Genomic DNA, 19934 nt, shown 5'->3' with positions numbered 1-19934 from the left:
CACATAGAGTCAATCGGACAGATAGCCAAGGTATCTTCAAGTTCTAAAGTCCTTCAAGCTCTGCTTGGGATGAGTTTTTATATGGTTACAGGGAGAAAATGTCGAAGTACCAAGAGTCCCACCAATCGACCAGCCAAGAGATTGGGCCTAGCTCAGCCACGTCCGTCCGTGAACAGGACTGCCCTTTGCCCGGGCACGCCTGGCCTCGTTTGTCTGCAGACGGGCCCGCCCTTGGCCTGGGCACACCGGTGCGCGCCCCACGCTGTGGGTGCCGCAAGTTGTTTAAATGCGCCTCGGAGAACGGGTGTCGGCACCTCCAGGCTCTGAGTATTGTGGGGACTGAAGTCCCCTAGCTCCTCTCTCCTCGGCCGGGCTGTAAGCGGCTCCCCACGCTTACTACCTTCCGCACGGATCCTTGCCTGATAATCCATGCCTCAACGACTCTAGTAGTTGGGCATGGTGGTTCCTAGTGTCCATGAGCACCACCCTATTGGTCTCATTGGCAATTGCCGCCTGCTCAAGGCCCCGCAAGGAGGAGTCCACCTGAATGAGATACTGTCAAATTGTGTCCTGCGCTACTATAACCGCGTGGATGCAATGTCCCTGTACCATCGTTTTTAATGCATCTCATTATATTGGCCGTGTGGAAGCGTGTTATTGTCCTCTGTTATGTAAGTGATTAGTTTGTCGCAGACCGAGTCAGGAAACACAGCATCTCCTTGTGCCACAGGTTGTAGGCTCCATGTAGGCACGTGATCCCCCTACTTCATAACCCTATTCAATCTCTATCTTGAGCTTCTCTGTGTAACAGTGGGGAACTCTGGAATCCTCTTCCACCTCTATGCTGATGATGCCCAAATCTATCTGAAGGTTACATACCCCGAAGGCATCCCCCCCTCATATCCAACACCTTGATAAGTATTCAATCATGAATGTCGGATCACTATCTCAAACCTCTGATATTTCTGGAGAAAGACAAACTATCTTTACAAGATTAGATGAAATTCCTCCTTGACTTGGAGCACCAAACCTCCATTGTTTAGAATGCCAAGTCAACTGGCTTCAACCCTCGACAAAAGTCTTATCCCCCAGAGTCACATCGCAAAGGCCAAGAATGCCTAGGTCCAATTAAGGCTGCTCTGGGGAATCTAGCAGCTCATGGGGAGAGGATGTGGTCTCACGGCTAAAATGCCGACCTTGTAGACCAAGGTTCGGGCCTTGGAGTCGACTCCACATCCTGTGATGCTGGGCAAATCACTTAATCTCCCTGTGCCTACCCAAAACAAGTACAGAGAACAGTGCGCGCGCGGCCGTCGAGAAAGTGAAAGTGCACGTAGGCATAACTCCAACCCCATCAATACGATGATGTATTAAACAGAGTAAAACTGGGAACCAATGGCAGAAAGGAGCAGAAAGTCCCAGAATGTCAAGGTACCAAAAGTACCCACTGCAGAGCGGTGATCTTGTGTGAAAACGTGAGGCCCCATAGGGCAGTAAACAATCAGCGCTGCAGACATAGGTTATTCAGAAGGAATCCTGCACTTAGTAATAACAAGTACAGAGAAGGGTGCGTGCGGGGCGACGTGAAAGTGCACGGAGGCATAACTCCAACCCCATGAATACGATGATGTATTAAACAGAGTATAACTGGGAACCAATGGCAGAAAGGAGCAGAAAGTCCCAGAATGTCAAGGTACCAAAAGTATCCTGAAAGTTCCACGGCAGAGCGGTGATCTCATGTGAAAACGTGAGGCCCCTTAGGACAGTTAACAGTCAGCACTGCAGACATAGGTTATTCAGAAGGAACCCTGCACTTAGGAATAACAAGAACAGAGAAGGGTGCGCGGTCGGCGTGAAAGAGATCGCGGACAAGCGCCCATATGGAGCCTCTGCTCAAGCGTGCGCCCCGCGAGTATGCATGAGACTTGTGTAGCCCCAGCAAGTACGGAAAGCAATTCCTTGCTTGCCGGACATGAAACGGTGCCCGGAGAGAGGCGCTTAATAACCCCTGACAACAAAGGAAAGGCAGATGGCCGCAAACTTATAGCCAGCAATGAAACGCCTGGGTAGCACTTTCAAGATCCCCTTTACTAAAAGTCGAGCAACAGCGCATGCACTTTTCTAGGCTCAACCTAAAAATGAATGTGCACTTGTGTAATGTAACTGGTGCTCATGTAAAGCGCTCCAATACCTTCAGGTCGAGTTTGTGCTATATAAAATTGCACACAAAAAAAATCCCAGAACAAGACCTAAACTCAGTTGTACAGGCATTGGGTCTGTGCAGGTAGGACTACAGAAACTCGCTTCTCTCAGAGATCCCCAAAGTTTTGTTAGGTCCACTCAGAGGAGTTCTACATTCTGCTGCTCGATTTGTTACTGGCCACAAATAATTTTACAAGACCCCCATTCTGCTAAACCTCCAATGGCTGCCTGTTCAGGAGATAGCCCAGTTTAAAACTACCTACATACACCACACAAAAGGCCATACTCCACTTCCTAACAGAAAAAAATTGAAATGGCAGGTGCAGAACGAGGTTAAAGAAACACTGTTCTGGAACCCTCCACCTTCAAACGTGAGCGATTCATGAACCATTCGTTCTCCAGAGGGCCCACCAGACTTTGGAACTCCCTCCAACCTTCGGTGTGACCACGTGTCTCTATGAAAGATACGTGGGTTACATTGTTTATGTTCCCATAACTCTTATATGCCTGTTTTGGATTGCATATCTCAATTGTATTCCCACGGAGGATTTTGGGGGAAATTGCCACTCCTGTACAGCTTTTCTCCCTATTACTTTCTGTGCGAGTCTCGTCTCTAACGATGTCCAGCTTTGAGCGTTTGAGAACTGTTCCATGCTAAGCGCTCGGGTGCCTCTAGGCTATATCCGCGCTATACGAAATCACAGATTAAATAAATAAAATACAAAATACAACTGTTAGACACTTTCAGAATCGTACTGCGGGGAGGCGACTGTGTCTTGGGTAACCGACGCCATTACGCAATAACTTACTCGCCCTCTTCGTCACTGAGCATGAATCACCGACCAACCACGTCACCCTAACCGCTCCCTTGGAACAAAGACGTGACGGTCCCGCCCTACGTTTGGCCAATCGTCCAATCATGCGAGGCAATACTAGGCGAACTGCAGCAGTTCCATCCAATCGTCGTACGCCTTGTTAAACGAGTGGGCTAGGCAGCTCGACCGAGCTGGGGGAGTTGAGGTAACGGCGTTGCGTGGCGTAAGCTACCTTCGTTAGTTTCCCGTCGGAGAACGAGAGGTCGGTGCTCCGAAAAGATGACGACGGTGGCGGCGACTCCCACTGTAGCTGCCGGAACAGGCTCCAGCTCAGAAGGGATATTAATCGGTGATCGCATGTATTCCGGAGTGTTGATCACCCTCGAGAATTGTTTGATTCCCGATGCGCACTTCGCGCAGACACCTTCAGTCAGTGACGGTTTAGGCGCGGAGATCGAAGGCGCGCTACGTAGCGTGGGGTGCGAACTTATCCAGTCGGCTGGCATCCTTTTGCGAATGCCGCAGGTGAGCATTTGGGAGGGCACGGCAAGTGTAAAGAGTCACATGGGAGATTTAATTTGTATGCTAGAAGAGCTAATTTAGCCACCAGTTAATGAAGTGCACACCAAGAAGGGTTGATTCCATCGAGAAGTCGCTTGTCTCGTAGTATGTGTTTTTTTTAATTCCGCCTGCGGACAAAATGGCGGCCCCTTCACTGGGCCTATGTATAGCCTTAGTTCCTGTCGTTCTCTGTTAGTGTGAAGGTTGGTGTGCGGCTTAGTTTGCTAAACTGGTGTCTTCGAGATTCGAAGTTAAAAATGTATCCAGGAGGATGAGTGGGCCCCTTCCTATGTTAGTGCCTCTTGTGTCGTTCATAAAATGGCGGCCACGAGTGAGGCCTACTCGCAGTTGAAGAGCCTGTCTTGGGCGGTCGTTCGTCGAGGGTTGAATCCGCATACTAGTGCTTTCCCAAATGATGCTGGCCAACTGTTTCCCCGTTTAGGAGGGTGTTTCTTAATCAGTGTACAGATATATAATTACGTAATATTTTTTACTTTTCGCCAGTTGTGTCGTACACTTGTTGAAAAGACCACGTAGTTGGTACTAAACTAGGACTCTTCCGGACTCTCTTAACATGTACAGATGTTAATTTACTTTGGAGGCGGCCCCGTGATAGCTTCGGAGTTAAATGTTTGAAGCATGTTTCGTTTATACGTAGAGTTGGCTGCATGTTTTGTTAGTTACGTGAAGCTGGAAAACCCAGACTTGACTAATATGGTCAACATTCGTTGTTCCCGTAATAGCTTCCCTCCAGTGAATTTAGGAGGGCGGTTTCTCAGAAACTCAACTGACTATGCCGCGTGACATATTGCATCATTGCGTTTATAATGAGTTTCGGTTAGTGGTATGCGGTGACGTGTCTAGAGCGTTAACAGTATGGCAGTGCACGTATAAAGTTTTTTTTTAGGCCCATCAAATATTCCTTTTAATTAATGTTTAGGCTCGCTTATTTTGTTTTTTTGTCCATACCTATTTGTTAACGACTTTATATATTTAGTTATGGAGTTTGCTCTCAACCTTTTATTTATATTTTCTAGGTGGCCATGGCGACGGGGCAAGTCTTGTTTCAGCGCTTTTTCTACACAAAATCATTTGTGAAACATTCCATGGAGGTAAGAATGACGTATAATCATTGATACGATTCATTTTCGCATTTCAGCCCTAATCTTAAACTCGTCGTTGTTTAAAAACCCACACTGCACACCAGACTATAGAGCTAGGTTACAATTGTACATTCCACTCCCTTGTATAGGAAGTAGTTTCCATACTCAGTTACCCTTGCATGTCATTGTGTGTGTGTGAGTGTAGAACACTAGTCTCAAGCCTTTTAGTTATGTTAACCTACTAAAAACAATATACATACTATTCTGGTTAGGTAGGCCCGCTAACATGTAAGACTGTGATCTTTCGAAATGGAGGGGGGGCTTCTTTGCAGTCCCTTCACTTTTGACTTCCAGCAGATCTAAATGACGAGATGCTGGTATTGGCCCATTAGAACAGTACAGTGTAAGCTACATTCAGACCTGTGTTTTTCCACTTGTCCTTAATCTGCTTACTCAGTAGCAAATGTCTTTTACTTGTCTGTCTTGCCAATTGACATAATAAAGGGTATTTTGATTTACAATGCCAATAGCGCAAACTCTTGCAATGAGACCTATTCGAAGAAGCATCTGTCATTGTCTCGAGCTGCTTGGAAAGTGAAAGCGTGCTTCGCACGCTGAATGTAGTTAAAGAAAATGGTGCTTACAGACTAAAAAGATTTGCAGTGTATCAGAAGTAAAGGGACCAGCCCTCATGGGAGGTTACAAATAAAGACAAGGCGGTACTAAGTAGTGACCAACAAGCCTATTAACAAATCGGAAGTTAACATTTACAAAGGACAATGACAAAAAAGGGCAGAGTGGACATGCTTCTATTCCATGCTCCAATACTGAATGCATTAATGATGCAAGGGAAGATTTACAAACAATAAACAAGGTGGGGCACATGCTTATGCCCTGCTTAGCACAGGTAAACCTATACAAAAGGGAACCGAACATGAAACAAAGGGCTGTTAGGCAAAAGCTTAGGACTCTGTTGTACTGGTAATTGCACAGTGTCAAAAGTACAACCGAATATTACTTGCACCTTTACACTAAAAAGACATAGGTTTAAAAAATGTATACAGTGTACAGAATTGTCGACAGGTGTGTGTGGTAGTCAACAAGGGAGTGAACGACAAGGACTAATACTCGGCCATGCATGGAGTGTGGCAGTTGGCAAAAGGCTTACCGGAATGGAGCCATTTTTTTTTTTTTGAAGGCAGCATCTGCGGTGACGGGAAGAGTCAGTGCGATATGTAGGGTGGCCCTGAAATGGGTAGTAGGTCAGGATCCCAGGGCAAGGAAAAAGTGGAATCATGCAACCGGATAAGTGCGAGTTAGCTTGCTGATTTGGGGTCTAGATAGAGTGTCAGAGGAGCTGAGCATGTATAGATCACTCGTCACGGAATGTGGCATAATAGCCTAAGGAGACGAATCACGGTGCGGGGGGGGTCAGAACAGGGGAACGGACCTCATGGTGTGAGTGAAAAGCAGCGTGTCGTTCGACTTACCAGAATGATGCAGGGTCAAAGCTACTCAATCGCGGGTTCAGTCTGATCAGGAATTGTTCATGTGTGCCGCAATATGGTGGTGACTTATTCCTGATTGGTCTAGAGTGACATGTGACCAAGTGGAAATCAAGAAAGGGTTAAGGATACTGAGGTAGGGAGGTTAGTGTTGTGGCAGCCATCTTAAGAGGGTGGAGGGGTGAAGAGCCATCTGCATCTATATCTAAGAGGGTGAGGGGATGAAAAGGGGGAGGCAGTTAATAGCCATTTCCAGTGAGTGAATACAATGAAAAGGGACAATTAAGACCCGTAAGGATATTATGACATCACAGTTGGGACGCTACATTTGGTACAGTATGTCGAGTACCATGTTTCAGAAGGCAATGAGCTGTGGAACGCTCACACATGGGGATAATTCCCCCGCTATGCTGAGCGTTCCATTGCGCGGGCGGCCTCGCTCATGACGAGCCCAGACTCTTCACCAGCACACGAGCACTGTTCTGCATAACGAGCCTGGGCTCGTCATCAGCACCGCGGCATCGTGCCCCCTCCGCGCCGCAGGGGAATTTGCCCCGCGGCGAAGGGGTTAAGCTCCTCTATTTAGAATCCCTGCAATATCTTCACCTCTTGAGGGCAATTTAATGGCACTGGTCACTGTCCAGCGGATGTCATTTTCTGAATGTCCATTTTCAATAAAGTGCTCAACCAGTGGTGCATTAGCTGTTTTGCACCTGATTCTGCTGCGGTTTTGGGAGATGCGTAGGCGGATTTTCTGTTTTGTTTGTCCCACGTAGATCTTATTACATAGGCAAAATATTGCATATATTAAATTACATGTATTACAGTTAGCAGATGACTTAAGTTCGTTCCTGACATCCTTGAACACAAACATCTTGCATTCAATGGTGAATTCGCAGACTACACAATTACCACATTTGGAGTGGCCCTTGAGTGGTGCTAAGGACCACATGTCGTGCAAGATAAGATTGAGATTGTGGGAGGTAGGTAGCGCTGCGCGTACTAGTTGGTCTTTTATATTCTTGCTTTTCTTAAAAGCAAACATGGGCATCTCCAAATAGTGTGCCTGCATTCAGGATTGGCCAGTTTTTTCTGATCGTTTTACGGGCAGCATTTGATGCTGCTGAAAGGGTTGTTGCACACACTAGGCGTTCTGTATCTGTTTTGGGTTTAGGTTCCAATAAGATTTCTCGTGGGCAGTACCATTCTCTCGTCATGGCATTCCGCACAAGACGGCGCGGGTAACCTCCTGATGGTGACTTTAGTGCATAGTGTATGGCTAAGTTAGGAGCAAAAATGGCTCCCATTGAAGTACCTCTAACCTGCTGGTAAAATTGGTCTTCAAAAATGAAAAAGTTCCTTGTGAGACATATCTCTAAGGGTTGTAAGATAGAGTGGAAACCGTGTGTGGGCGAGGTCTTCTGTCGAGTACTGATTCCATTACCATTAATGAGTCTTTCTGTGGGATGTTTGTATAGAGACTCTATGTCCAAGGTACATAGTCTCAGTGATGGGATCAAAGGGTTGCTTTTTATTTAAGTTGATCATGGACATGATGTCCCTGATATAGCATTCAGTGGTAGGTACAAAGTCTTTAAGAAAATAGTTTATATATTGCCCTAAGGGCTCTAAAACCGAACCACATCCGGAGACTATTAGTCTGCCCGGGGGGTTATCCAGTCTCGTGTGGATCTTAGGTAGGGTGTAAATGACTGTGGTCCGAGGGGTGGTGACATTAAGAAAATTAAACTCATGTTTGCTCAGGAAGCCTTTCTGAAGACCTTCATTGGTAATCTGTCTGATCAATGACTAGCTCCTTAGTAGGGTTAGTCAGGAGCTTACAGTAATGGTCTATTTGACAATTGGTGCTAAAGTTCTACCTTATAGGCATCGATTTTCCTGTAGCACAATGCCACCCCCTTTATCCGCAGGTTTAATCACTAGTTCACACGGATCGAAACGCCGTTGACACTTCTGTACACCATATACATTTTTAAAACCTATGTCTTTTTAGTGTAAAGGTGCAAGTATTGGTCTGTTCTACTTTTGGCACTGCAATTACCAGTATAACAGAGTCCTAAGCTTTTGCCTAAAAGCCCTTTGTTTCATGTTCTGTTACCTTTTTGTATATGTTTTACCTGTGATAAGTAGGGCACAGGCTTGTGCCCCACCTTGTTTGTTTGTAAATACTCCCTTGCATCACTAATGAGTAAATATTCGACCTCTACCGGCTGGGCATGTCAAATCAATATAGAAACAACTGAGTCTATATATCTGCTTTTGTAAGGGACCACTGTTGTCTTAAAGAATTACTCCCAAGGTCCCTTGCTGACTTAATTGGGTTCCCTTGTCCTTAAATATACCAATACTGTATGCGGCACATGCGCTGCCCTGGCTTGACCTAAAAAGGGGTGCAGGCAAAGGAAAGTGCCAGTATTTAAAGTTGATGAACTCTGCCTAGAAGAACAGAATTGTTTCAGGTGAAACCTGTATACCATTTGTAAAGTGAAGGGAGCCAATAGGCAATGCCAACTGACGCAATTACCTGTGCTGTGTGGGTGATAGCAAAACGTGCCAGTTTAACATATCAATAGAGGTTATGAAAAACTATGGTTTAGTAAGATATAGCTAAAGCTTTATCAAAGAACACAATAAAATGTGTGTTTGCGTTGTAATTTGTAACGCCTTTTCTCGCCACTTTAGCCGTGGGTGCTGGATTCCTCTTACTTGGGCCAGAGTTTCTGATGCAGGCCAAAGCCTGTGAGCCACAAAGATCTCAATTTCGTCAGCCGCACATCCTAACCTGTTGAGACAACATTGTTGTGATAGAGGGTTCATAGGAGCTTGGAAAGTTGAGTGGCTTGTGCACTACACCACATACATGGTTAGTGAAGTTCTTCAGCTCTCATTAGCATGAACCCACTTCATCCACGACGACTTTCTTTGTCAGCAGTTTTTACCCCCTCCTTATACAAATCGACTCCACGTTTGTTCCATTAATCCACATTTCCAACACCATATAACATTCATGCACTTCCTTGATCTTAAAAGGACCTCTGAACTTCGATAGGTCCCCTCTTTATGCGTCCATACTTTACTTCACCCAATCTCATGGGTCCATGTTGGGAAACTTGGAAACCTGTTGATCTATACACTTTTTTAAACACTATCCTTCAGCAAGCATAATACTAATTTGGTCTTAAGTTTTCCATCTCTCGTGACCTCTCACGTAAAGTCAAAACCACCCTGCTTACTGTGGTGCGATTTGTCCATATTAATTTACAGCACCACGCACATTAGAACCACTCAGCACTGCCTTTTGAACTGCACTAATCACCACTCGGTTCGACGTTTCTATAATGCTGGTTGGTTATAAAGTGCTGTGGGGTGACGTTTAATGTTGTTTCCACTCAATTCCTTCATCTCTTTGAGTAAGTTGACTGCTTGTGTCTGATACACTTAGTTAATTCTTTATTCAGACTGCCTCGGCGTGACTCCCCGACCCCAGCCTCAACTCACGTTTTCAGAATAACCCACATCAATCATTCCTAATTGGATCCCATGTACAACATTCAACTTATGTCATGAATACGATAGTATGGTGTTATTCTACTTGTACCTATTGCTTGTAAAAGGTATTGAGTCTATGTAATGTGACATAATTTTGCATAGTGTTGAATTGGTTTTCTTGTGTCTTCATATATCGAGCTGAGTGGATCTTCCTGTCCTTGAGGAACACCATCTTAGCAAGGGGATGGAGGTGCTAGTGCGCGAGCAGCTGCAGGGGCATTTGACTCCTGCTTGTCTGTCCTGTCCGTGGTGAAGAACAAAGTCGGGATATTGGTAGAGGTTTGTTTGAATGCAGGATAGCTATTGGCCGGCAGATCTAACATTGCAAGATTTGTCAACCGTCCACACCGTCAACTCACTAATTATTGGTAGATGAACAGTAGCAGTCTCCTTGTAGTTATTAAGTATGTGGACCAAATTCAAAAGTAGACTTCAAAGCCATGTCGGAACCATATAGTGGTTCAGTTGAAAATGATAAACTTTCAAAAGCTTATATCCGTATGATATTTTGATGGTCTTACTCCATAAACGCCATAGAGCAACTATACTGCCAAGGTAATGTGAATACTCCTTTAGGGTGCCCGGTCTAAACTTTGTTCCATTTTCAGTGGATGATAAAAACTGCATAAATGTTGATTGCTGACTTGAGCCTCAGTCTTCTAGGGAATAGTGCGTCTGTTTACTACTGATTGGTATATGGCTCATTTGTATCCCCTTGTGGGCCAAAGCTTTGCTTTGGCACCCTTGTTAATGTAGCTCACTTCACGAAGGATAGAGCTTAGCATGTGTCATTAGTCTGTGTTTCCAAACTTAATAATTCCCTTTCAGATGAACTGAGGGAAATTATCCATGCGTCAGTCTTGGAAAAGACCCAAAGAATTTTAGATCAATGGATGTTAGGATTGAGCTGGATGTGTTATTCACATATTTCAGGGCAAAACATGTTTCTTGGAACCCTAGGTGGAAATGCCCACTTTTCTGAGGGACGTTAGAGCCATGTTTAAAGGAATCCTAAAAACCTCACTGGAATTGGCATCCACTGGCACCTAAACGTGCCCATGGCCAAATTTTAAGATTATAGGGTCGCTACTTCGTTTTTAGAAGCGTTTGTCATGAATGGTCCACCTTATTTATGACCTCCATTAGTTGAATATAATCCACATGTATGAGAATTCAAGTATTGACAAAGCAGTATTGAAGTCTTTAACTTTCGTGTGATTTCTCATAACATCTGATTCAAATTAGCTGTTCGACAGAGGAGGGATCAGTTTTCATATTTACACGTAATTGAAATCGCCTTGCTGTCGTATATCCGGCCTGTTACAGCCTATCCACAATGGTTCCTAAAACCTGAGCAGTATGAAGTGTTTTTCATACAGTACACAGTATTATTCATGTTGTAATTAATCTAAAAAGTAATCGCGAAACAAGAGCACACACAGCAGAACCAAAATAAGCAAATGAATCGCTACATAATTTCCAAAAATTGGTAATGTGTACTCAATCAGGAAATCCCGATTGCTACATGATGCACAAAGTAAATGTTGTCTCCTCGTCTATGGCGCAAAAGTATTTAAAGTTATTCCCAACGGAATCGCAGTCCTATTTACCTGCATCACACCAAAACAGTCCTTTCCAATGTTACAGGCACTGTAGAGAAAACACATAATGGAGGGTAGGAGAGCCACTTCGTATTGCATTCATTCAAATGGTGCTCACGCTACAGTCCGTGTAGCAAGGCTCTCCCTCGCAGCCGCAAGGTTCATCTGCATACTTTTGGCTCTGCTATTTTGTCTCCTCTCGCTCTAGTTCCTCGTGGTTTTGATAACTTGCTTTAGTTATTACACTATGAATAATACTTTGTATTCTAAGAAATTTCCCGTTGGGACCATTTTGTTGACTAGCGAAATACACTCGAATGCTATGACTTTTTGGGCAACCCCAATATCTGGTAATGGCAATATCAAAAAAATGTTTCAGAAACCACATGATCAGTTAGCAAGAGTTATAATACTACGTTTATGCCAGAAACTGTTAACTCCTGGCCTATTGCACGGGAAGTTCCAACCTATTGTTTGAGAACCATGTATATTTTCTGCTACCATCTTTCCCGTTGGCATACAAATACTGCTGAAATGTCAGTTACATATTATAAATTGGCCACTTAATAGGAAGTCTGCTCCCAGGAAATGGTGCATTGGGGTACATCCAGTGTCTTGAGTTGGGTGTATTTTATTTGAGGCCATCAAGTTTGCCCAACACATTCGTTAATGCATGTATGTAATGCGCATTGCTTGTTCAAATTCCTTTTTTAATGTTTCCATTTTGAGTAGTCTTGCATGTTCAGAAGGGATGGGCATAACAGATTGCATTGTTTTTTTATATTCATCGACATTTTTTCTTATCCCTCCTTAAGCTGTTGGAGGCTCAGCTCCCGAATTGAACAAAACATCAGTATGTTGCAATACTTCTATTTCAGCATGTGTCAATGGCCTGTGTACATTTGGCATCCAAACTTGAAGAGGCACCAAGACGCGTAAGGGATGTGATCAATGTTTTTCACCGACTTCGGCAATTAAGAGAGAAGAGGTGATTCGCTTTTTAATGTTTGAGTTGACTCGTTTTCTTGGGGGTGGTTGTTTAAAATGGATAAAGTTGTTCTCGTTTTAATATGCCGCAGAGTGTAGGTTGCAAGGTCTTAGGCTGCATTGCCACATGACATTGGGTTGCATTAGTTAAGATATGTCGAATATGTTGACAAACCCTTGTTTGGAAAGGTGCTCCTCCATATTGGTAAGGATGCTTCCATCAAAAGACGTGTACTGTTTGAGAGTTCTACCTGCTTATCAGTCTAAAAGGGGTTAAAACAACAATGTAATATAAACTATCTTTCAACAACGAGTCTATAAGTTTACTAAAGGTAAAGTTCGACATGTTTGTTAATCCTCACAGGAGCTGGCATCTTAGTGAATGCACTTTACGATTAGAGCTCATAATATTCAAACCCATATCTTTTTATCTACTTTGAGTATGGTAGCCAAGTCTGTGGCATGTTTGTTAAACACTGCCTATTGTTAGACACACCTGTGGAGGCAAACAATTGTTTTGCTGTTGCAAAGCCTCTGCCTCAATTGAGTCTTGAATTTGTCTTGGCCCAATATTGATAATGCTCTGGAACCTAAAGATGGCTTATATAAATGCAATCAAACATTACTGAGCTTGGGCAGTTTTATAAGGAGGAAGTAAATCCTCTTGTTGGATGAGACAAACGTGAAACTTTATCGGGGGGGGGGGGGGGGGGGTAAATTCACATGTTAGAGAATCATGGCGTTCCCTTTTTCCTATGAGGCTACATTTTATTTTTTTTTGTTAGATTTAGTCGCCCTATATATATATCTACTGATAATTCCTTGTGAGAATTACTTGAAGGTCCAACGTTGACATGTAAAACCATAGACTCTATAGATGGTATGGTTTCTTACCTGTATTTCTAGTTCTCTCGTAAGGGTATTTCCATGATAGTCATAAGCAATGAATAGTCCCTCCCATGTGCGGGGACCCCGGAACACTTTATCCAAATATGTCAAGTGAGGAAGTTCGCTTTTCTTCGGGAAGGTCTTGAAAAGTCACTTAATGTCATGATGCAGCATAGCAGAAGGCCACATAGGTCAGAGTTCTTCATCTTGTAATGGCAAGAGAAAGGTCTATGTGAATATATGCTTTCACAATTGTCTCTTTTTGTAATCGCACATTAAAAAAAAAACTTCACAAACCCTTTTGATATGAAGGCGGCTATGAAGAAGTGCCTGGTCCTGTAGCCCATAGGCTGCCATTAACTGTGCCTTTAAAAGCAGAGACCACCACTATCCCATCATGCTCAGCCAGAGGCAGTTACCTAAATTCTTTTTGAAGGCTACAGCAAACTGATAGTAAACGGAGCATGAGATAATGTGTCAACTCCACCGGGGCAGCAGAGTAGACCGAAAACTACCAAACGTGAAGCCCCGTTAAGAAAAGATTCCCCCGGGGATGCCTGACCTACTTGTGCTCTAGCATCTGTCACGGCAGTAATGCGTTGTGTATGGATAGACCCCGATGTAGCTGCTTTACAGATATCCGCTAAAGGAGCGTTCTTCATAAGAGCAGCGTTCTTCATAAGAGCAGCAGTAGCTGCCTTACCCCATGTCCAGTGAACCTACCAGAAAAGGATTTATTGGCTAGTTGATAGCAGCAGAGAATGCAAGAGGCCATCCACCTAGAGGTTGTGTGTTTAGAAGTCGCTAACCCTGTGCGGACTGGGCCATAATTAATGAACAATTGTTAAGAATTTCGAATGGATTAGTCTTGTCCGAATATAATTTTAGTCCCTTTAAGTCCAGCGAATGGAGAGACCTCTCCGCTGGAGATGAAGGGTTTGGAAAGAACATGGGCACAGCAATGGTTTGATTCACGTGGAAACTGTTGAGACCACTTTAGGTAGAAACCTAAGATGTGTGCGTAACGCTATTTTAGAGGAATGGAAACCCGTGTAAGGTTCATACGTGCAAAGACCCTGAATCTCATCAACTTTCCTTTCTGATGTAATGGCCACTAGGAAAGCGGTTTTCTATGTGGGATGTTGAAATGAAGCTTTGTGGATGGGTTTAAAGGGAGGAAGCATGAGACGAGACTACTGAGTTCAGCTCCCATGGAGAAGGGTGTCTAAAGGGAGGAAAAACCTTCTTTAACCCCTCTAGGAAGTCTTTAATGACTGGAATCCTAAAGATGGATTTGTGAAGAGCTTTTCTTGTATGCCATAAGAGCCAAAAGATGTACTGTGAGGAGTAACTGAGGTCCCACTTGGGAAGATACAATAAATAGGAAAGACTAACTTCTTCCTGGGAGGAGGTGGGATCGAACTCGTTGGAAGAGCGCCAAATACAGAATCTCTTCTATTTTAAAGCATAAGCTGCTCGTATAGAGTAGCTTAGCTTCCTTTAGAATGTCCATACAGTCCTGAGATTGGTTTAAATTTCCGTACTGCACTCTGCAGCCATGCTGGCAAACTCCAAGATGACGGACTGGGGTGTAGTAGTTGACCTTTGCGAGGAGGTCCGGTGGTCTGCAAGGCAGTCTGAGATGTGGACAGACCGGTGAAGGAGGTCTGGAAATCACAGCTGTCTCGGCCATTCTGGGGTGATGAGTATCATCTGGGTTGTTGACACCAGTTTCTGCAGGACCGTCAGTATTCATGGTATTGGAGGGAAAGCGTAAAGAAATTTGTTAGACCAGTTGCTCCATAGGGCATTCCCTAGAGACTGTGGGCAGTAAAATCAGGAGGCGAAGTCGTGGCATTTTTTGTTTTCTGGCGAACATATCTATAGAAGATATGCCCCACAGACTGAAAATACTTTGTGCGCAACTTCTTAGTTCAGTGCCCACTCATGGTTATCGTCGAGAACCCTGCTGAGTGTGTCTGCTTGGTTGTTCCCCCTTGAAGGCGAGCCACTACCAGTGTTAGATTCCCGACAATGAGCCAATGCCAAATCGATTGGACTTCTTGCAACAGTCTGGACCTCGTTCCACCCTGCTTGTTCAGTTAGTACATGGTGGTTGTATTGTCCGTTCGTGCAAGCAGGTTAATGGTCATGAATGACTGGTGAAGAGCCTTGAGAGCCAGGTGTACTGCTCGAAGTTCTAGAAGCTTAATATGATACTTCTGTTCTCTGGAGAACCAAAGACCCTGTACTTGTAAGTGATATATGTAGGCTCCCCAGCTAAGCAGTGAAGCATCTGTGACCAGGGTCTGTCTTGGCGCAAGTGGATGGAAGGCCATTCCGCACAGGAGATATTTCTGGGAGCACCACCACTGGAGGGATTCCACTGCATGAATTGATAGTCTAATCTTGTTCTCCCAGTTCGACCCCCCCCCCCCCCCCCGAGAATTGGTTCCACTGGTCTTCTAAACGTTCCTGGAGAGGACGCATATGGAGTCGAGCATTGGGAGTGTCTGCAGGAGGCCATCGAGCCGAGGAGAGAGGAGACTGCATACTGATTAACCGGTTATCCCTTGACGGTTGTTAACATTTTATGAGAATGGATGTCATTCCTCCAAAGGAAGCACCTTACCTTTTTAAATGTTGATGGTAGCTCCTAAGTAATGTAAAGTCTGAACTGGAGATGCCATGGACTTTTGTATATTGACTTATAGACCCAAGCGATGAAGCAGATTGCACTTCCGTAGGAAATGCTCTTGGGCTTATGTCCATGCTTTGAGCTAGTCGTCCAGGCACGGATATGCAAATATTTTTTTGTTTCCCTACGTGCGCTGCCACCCCTGCCATGCATTTTGAGAATGTCCTGGGCGCTGACTTAAGGCAGTGATTCTGTGACAAATCTGAGAAACTTCCATTGGGACTTTGTGATCGGAATGTGAAAATAGGCGTCGTGTAGATCTATTGAACAAAGCCTCTCCCTTTTTGAAGTTGAGGATACATTTGGTGCAAGGCCAACATTATGAATTTTTCCTTTTTTGATCCAGTTGTTTGTGATGTGGAGGTCTAGATTCGACCTGATCTCTGGTCTGCCTTCCTATTGCATTAGGAAGTCTCTGGAGTAGATACCTTGACCGCATTGGTTTTGTGGGACCGGTTTGACCGCTTTTTTGCAGCACAGGATGTTCTCTTCTTGTAAAAACTTTAGGTGAGACGTGGATGCCTTGGGCGGTATGGAAAGAGGTGGGGCTGTGAACCTGAGACGATAGCCATGTTTGACAATATTCAAGACCCAGGCATCTGATGTGATTTTCCACTCTGCCAGATAATTTACAATGCTTCCCCCTTCCGGAGTGGGTAACCGAGTGGGAAGAAAGGATTCAGTTTTGATGCAGCAGGTTGTCATCCCCCTTTTGGTTTGAAAGTTACGGCCTCCCTGCGGTTTGCGCTGCAATTGGCACAGCTGCTGGCGCTGTAACCTGCTTGATTGCCTTTGTGGGGTTTGAACCCTCTGTGCGGAGAAACATGGAAACGTCAGTGGAAGGGGCAAAAATGACTTTTTTTTTCTTCTTCTTGTCCCACCACTTTAAAGTTTCCATCTCTGTTTTCATACGTGACATCTCATTGTCCGTGTGTGAACCGAAGTGGGTGGAGCCAGAAGAGGGTGAATTTTGTAGCCGCAACTGGGTGTCTGGTTTCAGAGACGTTAAACGTATGGGTGGTCTGTTAAGTGCAAGATTTGAGTCACACAAGGAGCGGTCATATCGTCCTAAGAGGTGACGCTGGCTATTTTCACAGACGTAGTGGCCATTTTGCAGATCTTCAGCCCTGATCAATCCATCTTTTTGCTTTTATCGGGGGAGATGATGCAGCTAGAGAAGTGGCATGAGACTTTTGTGCTGCCAGAATTACCACTGTATCAGGAGGGGGGTCCGACCATGAGTACAGAGGATACTGTTCTGGTGGATGGTATTTCTTGATGAGCTTTGATGGTGCAGATTATGCCGCTGCCGGCGTAAGGAACAACTTCATGGCTGGATCGAGCAGCCCTGGCACTAGAGGTACCAGTGGTCTAGAAGCTGCGCTGGTGGAGTGTTTAAAAAATGAGTCTTTGATGGAGTAGAGGTCTCATAGGAATGTTCAGTTTACTGGCGCCACGAACCAGGACCTCCTTCAAAGGTATTAATGTCCAATCTGGGAGGACGGAGGTTGTGGCGAATCGGACCATGTAGGAGAGTAGTCTGGTAGATGAGGACGTGTCTCTATGGTGGTGACTGCGTGATCTGGATCTGCGGTAAGAGTGGCGCTGTGAATGTCGTGATCTAGTGGAGGATCGTGAGCGCCCATGTCGCAATAGACTGCTTGAACGTGATATTCTACGAGCCAGTGTGGTCTGACGAACTGAACAGGTGCTGGTACTATTGGAGGTACTGGAAACTGAGGCAGAGGTGGTGAAGCAGGAAGAAGCGGCACTGTGGGAACCACTGGGTCCGGTGCAGGTTATGCCGTGGTGGGAGACCCTGGTATCTCCACCAATGAAGGAGATCTAGTGTGAGAGTCTGACCAGGAGTAGATTCTCCTCTTTTAGAAGACCTGCTCCTTGATGTCAACCAATCACGTTGCCGACGTCTATCTTCTACCACTCTGCGACAGTGAGTCCGTAACCCTCGACACTTGTCTCGGTGTCGGCCGGCTGCGTGAAGTGGCTCTCAACGTTGTTCTAGCGGTTCTCGGTGTCAACGTTTCCTTTGTTCCAAGCCAGTCAATGACCGTGAACATGGCGTCGTACTTCCCCTCAACGTATACCTGGACCGCAAGCGTTTTCTTGGTGAAACTCCTCTGACTTCTGACTTCCGACGTCCACTGGGTGTTAAGGTAAGAGCTCTTTTGGAGATTTTCTTCCCCTTCCCCTTCGCTGAGAGGTCCCACTGGCTACCTGCTGTGTTCTTCTCTTCCCTGCAGGCAAATCTTTTCCCTGTCTCGCAGGGTACGTCTGGAGAAGGTTTTGCAGATGTCACATCAGGTAGAAAGATGAGAGGAATGCAAACCAAGAATACAAACTTCAGGAGGGTCTGTTTTACCTTTTTGTTTTTCTGCCACATCTAGGACATTTGTCAAAGCAATGGCATTTCGAATAGGAATAAAGCCTTTTTCATAAGGGGGAAAACGTTTTGCTCCACAGAGATGCATCGAGTGAAGCGAAAAACAGTGAAGTATGGAGTTAAATTTAAGAAAAAAGGTAGAGTTCAAGGGTCCTGTCAGAAGGAGCCGGAAAAAAGAACTGAGGTAAATGCCTCTGGCTGGGCATGCTGGGATTTTGGTGGTCTCTTTGCTCTTAAAGGCAGTTTTCTTTTCTATACTTATAATAGCAGCCTATGAGCTACAGGATCAGGCACTTACTTATTCATATCCATCTGTTCATAGCAAAAATTTGTGAGGGTTCTTTATCTGTGCTATTACAAAAAAGATATATTCTGAGAGCATATATTCACACAGTCCCTTTTGCCGTTACAAGATGAAGAACTCTGACCTTCTCCTATGCTGCATTATGATATTCTTAAGTGACTTTTCAAGGCCTTACAGAAGAAAGGCTAACATCTTCACTTAACATATTTGGATAAAGTGCTCTGGGGTCCCCGCACATGGGCGAGACTAGTTCTTGTTTAGGACTATACATTGAAACCCCCCTGCGGGAGAAACTGGTTACCAAATCTTGTGTTTATGTACGGCCTGTGTAAATTACCTTTGCTATGTTGTGTTCATGTTCTTAGAAACATTCGACATCCTTACTGCTTGCAAGGCATGTTGGCATGCAGTCATTCGTGAACTGATAGCTATGTTTTAATGATTAACCGATGTTCAGGGGTTTAATTTTTAGCTTACTCTGTATTTTGCAGGAAGCCTTCCCCTTTAATTCTGGACCCAGACTACGTCAGTCTCAAGAATCAAATCATAAAAGCAGAAAGAAGAATCTTGAAGGAATTGGGGTTTTGTGTCCATGTAAAGCATCCTCACAAGGTGAGTTATTTATCCAATTATTGTAACATATACCACGTTTTGTCAGGGTGATAGTTAACTTTTCATCCGTTCTAGCAACATTTAAAGGGCTAACGTTGACTATGCAGCTGCTAAGTATATTGGGAGCTAGAGTATTTTTCTCATTGCGTAGACTGCGTTCATACATAGTTGCAATTAAAACCTAAAACTTTATTTTGTTTGGAGCACTTCACAATCACATCACATCGCATTTGCGTTTAAAAGATCATGAGTCATGGCTGCTTTTGGCCCAATTAGAAGTCTTGTTCTGATACACCGTGGTTATTCCTTGAAATGTGGAAGAGATATGCAAGCTGTTTTTCTTGGTGATAAACTTTTAACCCATATTTTCCAGATAATCGTTATGTACCTCCAGGTGTTAGAATGTGAACGTAACCAACACCTGGTTCAGACATCATGGTAAGTTGATTGTTCTCATGTTTCTAAAACACTTTACGGGCAGTTGTCAATGTTATCTGGTGAGAAAGGGCTACGCTGCATTACAATTCTGGGTTTGCTGTCACAGCACACGCACATTACCCCCTGATACAAAGTGTTAGTTCTGTAGGACAAGTCCCTATGGGCATACGCTTGCAAGTGAAGCGTTTTTGACACACATTACTGAAGTACCGCACTTGCTAATCAAAACATAATTTGGTTATCTGGGAA

At 44.5% G+C, this 19934-nt stretch overlaps 1 protein-coding gene across 4 annotated transcripts in view; it reads left to right on the top strand.

Moving 5' to 3' along the window:
• Positions 1-3105: 3105 nt before the first annotated feature.
• The window catches only part of CCNL2 (cyclin L2), a 56840-nt gene continuing 40011 nt past the window's right edge, over positions 3106-19934 (top strand). The window contains exons 1-5 of one of the 4 annotated variants that reach the window (XM_086921448.1): positions 3106-3542; positions 4616-4690; positions 12236-12345; positions 19127-19247; positions 19621-19685. In XM_086921448.1, coding sequence (XP_086777574.1) covers positions 3297-3542; positions 4616-4690; positions 12236-12345; positions 19127-19247; positions 19621-19685 — 617 coding nt within the window. In that variant the 5' untranslated portion in view covers positions 3106-3296. Of the gene's footprint in view, positions 3543-4615; positions 4691-12172; positions 12346-19126; positions 19248-19620; positions 19686-19934 lie in introns of all 4 variants that reach the window. The other 3 variants (XM_086921453.1, XM_086921450.1, XM_086921451.1) reach the window with 3 other exon arrangements.

This window comes from Lissotriton vulgaris, chromosome 5 (genome assembly GCF_964263255.1).
Source record: "Lissotriton vulgaris chromosome 5, aLisVul1.2, whole genome shotgun sequence".
Lineage (NCBI taxonomy): Eukaryota > Metazoa > Chordata > Amphibia > Caudata > Salamandridae > Lissotriton > Lissotriton vulgaris.
This window is presented reverse-complemented; position numbering and strand designations above follow the sequence as displayed.